The following is a 5000-nucleotide window of genomic DNA, read 5'->3' as shown; positions in this document are numbered from 1 at the left end:
TTGACAAAAGTCAGGCTGCCCATCTTGGAGTGGGCTGTGCCAAAGCTGTTTATCCATCTTTGAGTGGACAAAATGGCACTTTTATCAATGATGTCCAAATTTCATTTTGAACATTATGATTTTTTTGTGGTTAGGTTATGCAAATTATATTGCTCACTGAGTTTCAAAGAGAGTTGTGACTTAACAAGAATTGGCTTTCATTGACAAAAGTCAGGCTGCCCATCGCTGAGTGGGCTGTGCCAAAGCTTTTTATCCATCTTTGAGTGGACAAAATGGCACTTTTGTCAATGATGTCCAAATTTCATTTTGCACATATGATTTCATTGAGGTCAGGATATACCAATTATATTGCCAACTGAGTTTCCAAGAGAGGTTTCACTTAACAATAATTGGCTTTCATTGACAAAAGTCAGGCTGCTCATCTTGGAGTGGGCTGTGCCAAAGCTTTTTATCCATCTTTCAGTTGACAAAGTGGCACTTTTGTCAATGATGTCAAAATTTTATTTTGAAAGCATGATTTTACATAATTTGCTGAGATTATGCAATTTAAGGTTTTATCTGCTACTGAATTTCAAAGAGAGTTGTGACTTTACAATTGGCTTTCATTGACAGAGTTAGAGTAGTGTGAAAGCTGTTAATCCCTCTTTTAGAGTTAAAATAGCAATTTGGTCAATTGTGTTAAAATATCATTTTGAAAATATGATTTCATGACCTCGGTTTAAGATAATGTTTCTCTACTTCTAGCAAGCATAATACATCTTACCAAGCATGTTACACTGTACATGTACTTCATATGTAAATGGTACTTCCAATTTCCAATGATTACACCCTCTAGCTAAGAGATGCCACCTACACTTGTAGGTGGAAGTTACCTTACCTGCATGTCATTTTAATTTTAATCGTTTGATTTGCTTTGTCTTAACCCTTGAGATATGACCATGAAGGGAACAAGAAGATTGAGGAAATTACTGTCAAAGAAATCAGAGGAAATTAATTTTTGGAAAGGAAAAAATTAATGGGTCAAGGCAGAGATAAACGGTACGGTTCATAAATTAGCACATTGCATTTTTGTGCAGTACCTCTCCAGGGTATTGTAAATCCTATATCAGTCAGGTATAACAAAACAGAAGGCAATAGTCTGTGAAACTGCCCTTCCTTAGAATACAAAAGAGCATAAGAAATGGGAGTAAAACCACCTCTTCACACCAATTATTGCTTCCATTCTTTTGGCAATGTAAAAAGGATGTTATTTTCTTATCTTCCCCTTCCCCACTGTTACAGCTCTTAGAAGTCATGGTACATTGCATCATGGTTCTGTACCTTTTTTGACAATGGTATGTCATGTACATGTAGAATTGGTGTTGGCAAATCAGTTGATGTAATTTCTATTGATAGCAACAAGGGCAATATAGTGTGTCTGTGATTAAATAATGATCATGAGAAGACAAATGGCTTGCACAGATATGTCCACGATTGACCCTAATTAGATGCACACCGATTTCATTAAACCTCATGAAGCGTCCCAACATCAACACCACTCTGACTCAAGTCTAAGACTACAGACAATTAACATCATCAAGTGTCCCCTATACTCTTCAAACATACGTACACAGCAGTACTTACCCTAACCTTAAAATGATGCTAACCCTAACGTTTATCTTAAAAAGATAGAAAATGCTTATACTTAACGGGAAATTTCTTGTTGGAAGTCAAAACTCGACGTGCATTTCACTAGGGTCAATTCTGGACATAAGTGGATTTGCATGGCAAAGGTGGTCTTTAATTGGTTTGGTCTTGCATTGGTGGCAAAGAGTAAAATAATGGAAATGCACTATCCATTTATACAAAATGTATATAAGTATCTTATAATCAATTGTCCATCGCATGGTAGTGCAACCAATCCCTTCTATGGTATTTTAAGACAGGGTTGTTCATGCTACTCTGTTTTTTTTCATCTCATGTTTTTGTATACAGTAAGAAAATGATTTTGTTCGAGTGTTTCATCTGATAGTTATCTTTTGTTGGGTTTTTAGAAATTGAATTATTGACTAGAAATTGTGGAAAAAGCAGCACTCTCCACACAGGACAAGGACAGAGCAGTGATTTGCTAAAAATAAACAATGCTATTGAGTTTATGTCATCAGAGGAGAGTGATGAAGATGGAGGACAAACAAGTGGAACGTCTGCAAGGAATGTAAAACCGCTACAGTGGGAAAGGAGCAAATTACACAAAATTAAGGCAATCTTGGATGCCACTTACAAGGTTCGTGTGAGCAAGAGGCAACAAAGAACGGCAGCAAATGTCACAAGAGTGGCAGGTCAAAATATTTCAAGCGAACCTCAAAACTACCTTTCCTGGGCTGGGCGATTGACCCAGAGTTAAAAGTCTCCTTAGTCATTATTTATTTTCTTTTTTCATTTCATTGTATTTTTAACTCTGCACCACACTGTTTTTCTTTTCAACTCAAATATCTGCTGGCATAGTGAAGCAGAGTAAGGGCAAGGTATGCAACAGTGTTTGTAATGGTTGCTGTGCTGCAGCACAGTAACTTTAGCGTGGTTCCTGGTAGCCATAGATGCAAGAAGAATAGGTTTTTCCAGTTTTACAGTTCACTGTACAGATGTCAACTCAGCAGCACCTTTTCTGTACTTTAGACCATTTCTTATTATTGTAATATTTGGTTTCAATGAATTGACGTCAAGTCTGGCAAGAAGGGGACATTTGCAGGAAGGCATCATTTGACTAGATTATTAATTCTGTTTTTCCTAACTTATTCAAGTTTCAAATCCTAATGGGGTTAAAACAACAATAGTGCTAATTACCATGAGGAAACCATGGTCAGAATGATTCTGATACCGTGACTTGTATTCAAATATTATAATGTCATCGTGTAAATATCCTCTAAAGTTAAGGGAGCTGAGCCTTTGTCTTATTCATATGTCCAGATGAATATTTACATATGCATTGGTTGGTCAATCATCTTAGTAAAATGATGACTACTTAGGTATGGGGAAGACCATTGAAGTGGAAATTTTTATTGCCCATAACTGAGCATCGTGTTAACCAACCAATAGAGGTTGTAAGGCTGCTAAGTTATATCAGTTACAATCACATCAGTTTAAGGCATTATTTTATGTCCATTCTGCACTGTGCTCTCTCAAATGCGTGTAGACATGTCAGTAATCACTTTAAGTATCCTTTGGACAATTGGATAAAAGAATCGTCTTGCTATTTTTAATGTATACTAAACGATAAGCAAAGTCTAAAGCAAAAAGCAAAAAAATGATAGGACAGACAAAGGACCTCAAGCCTGGATGAAAGTTTGTTGACAAGACTTTCATCGATAAAACTTAAGTAGGGAGTTTGTATTGTAAACAAAATTCGAAATATCTCGAGCACTATTTGGAATTAATAGGTATGACTGATTTCTTCATTCTCGAAATTGGACAAGCCGTTTAGCTGCGAAAAATAGAACATTTAACTATTGCATGAAATTACTATTTATTATATTTTGATATATCGATTTATATGTACAGAAAATGAAAGATAATAGAGTAAATGATACTGATCATATCAATTGTTAATTCAGATAAGATACTATTGATCAGAATTTTTAAAGATTTCGGAAGTAACGTCAAGAAAGTTTTAATTCATTATGACTAGAATTTTTACAATTTTATCAAAGTAGTTTATTATATGCTGTTGTCATCATTGATAAAACGCCCTCTTGATAACCTGATAATAAAGCATAACCTTGAATGAACTGAGTGTGCATATGCTGTGGGTCTAATGATGTTTGCCAAGTGTTACCTTCCTTGTTTTTACGTAATGTGAGATTTAGCTACGCGTTATTGTAGAGTTCAATACCGTACGATCATGACAAGGAAGCCCCTTTCAAAGTTAGTGGCTTATAACTCGCTTTCTAGGCCTCTCTCCACTAAATGCTTCTCCAGGAAGAGCCAACCCTCCGATTGAAAATTAAGGTCAAGTTTCCGAACCGCAGAAATTCAGCGGATAATCGTGTGTCCATCGTATTTACGAGTTACGGAAACATGACGGTTGTTAGTAATTCCGTGGTCACGGAAACCTCGCGGATACACGAGTTTAAGGAATGCGTTTCCGCGAAGCTACAGTCGCGGAAAAGTAACGTACACACGTGTAAATATGAACTGAGAGAGAAAAAGATTAAAAATTATTGAATGTATTCAATCTATGTATTCTTCACATTCTTATGTTTTCCCAGTTCACACCAGAGTTAATAGAGGGGTTCACACCAATAATTCTGATGCGTTATGTTTAAACTGAAAATGTGAATCTTTTATCTTTTGGCCTTGATTTAAAGTTCAGCTTTGTCTCCTAACCCAAGGGCCTAAGTGTTAAAACCCCACGCTTTACCTTAACGATACTTTGTATTGTAGGAGGTGCGAAATGATCACACACTTACAGTCTCTTTAATTAGGCCTATTTTCTGCGAGCAAAGCACGGAAGCACACATTTATTCTTTGAGACAAACAATATTTGCGAAATAAACTGAACTTTGTTTTTTTAATCGTATTATCCCCGAAATTGTTTGTAAGAATGCTTATGGGTTCGAAATTTACTCCTTGATTACAGAATTAGCACACGCGAACTCGAAGGTTGAAGTGATAGTTGCAAATTCCGAAAATCCACTCAAGCATGAAGAGGCTTAAATTAATGCTTGAAAAACGTTTCGACCGTGTTAATCCACTCTGGTTGGGTGCTGATTTAAGATTGTAGGTGAGGCATTTTCTTGGCAAATAAGGTCCTGAAACGGGTTTAAAGTCAATATAGTTCTTTTCACAATCTGCATGTCGAATCGCTCGCAAAATGAGATGACTTACGTTCAACTTGATTTACAAACCCGGAAACTATTCAAAATTAATGGTTTTCAGACACAAAATTTCGAAAATCATAGACTACAATTAAAAGCCAATACGAATATGTTTAAGTAGTTCTACTTACCCATGGTATAGGGACG

The 5000-nt window shown here is 36.1% G+C and overlaps 1 protein-coding gene across 3 annotated transcripts in view; it reads right to left on the bottom strand.

Annotated features, from left to right (window-relative positions):
• LOC138022242 (putative uncharacterized protein DDB_G0271982) overlaps positions 1–5000 on the bottom strand; it is a 34709-nt gene that overhangs the window by 29275 nt on the left and 434 nt on the right. For all 3 annotated transcript variants that reach the window (XM_068869315.1, XM_068869316.1, XM_068869317.1), the window contains exon 2: positions 4985–5000. This exon is cut by the window's right edge and continues 39 nt beyond it. In XM_068869315.1, the coding sequence (XP_068725416.1) occupies positions 4985–4988 (4 nt within the window). In that variant the 5' untranslated portion in view covers positions 4989–5000. The remainder of the gene's footprint in view (positions 1–4984) is intronic.

Source organism: Montipora capricornis, chromosome 10 (assembly GCF_036669925.1).
Source record: "Montipora capricornis isolate CH-2021 chromosome 10, ASM3666992v2, whole genome shotgun sequence".
In the NCBI taxonomy this organism is placed as follows: Eukaryota; Metazoa; Cnidaria; class Anthozoa; order Scleractinia; family Acroporidae; genus Montipora; species Montipora capricornis.
Note: the sequence above shows the minus strand (reverse complement) of the source record. Positions and strands in the feature narration are given on the sequence as shown.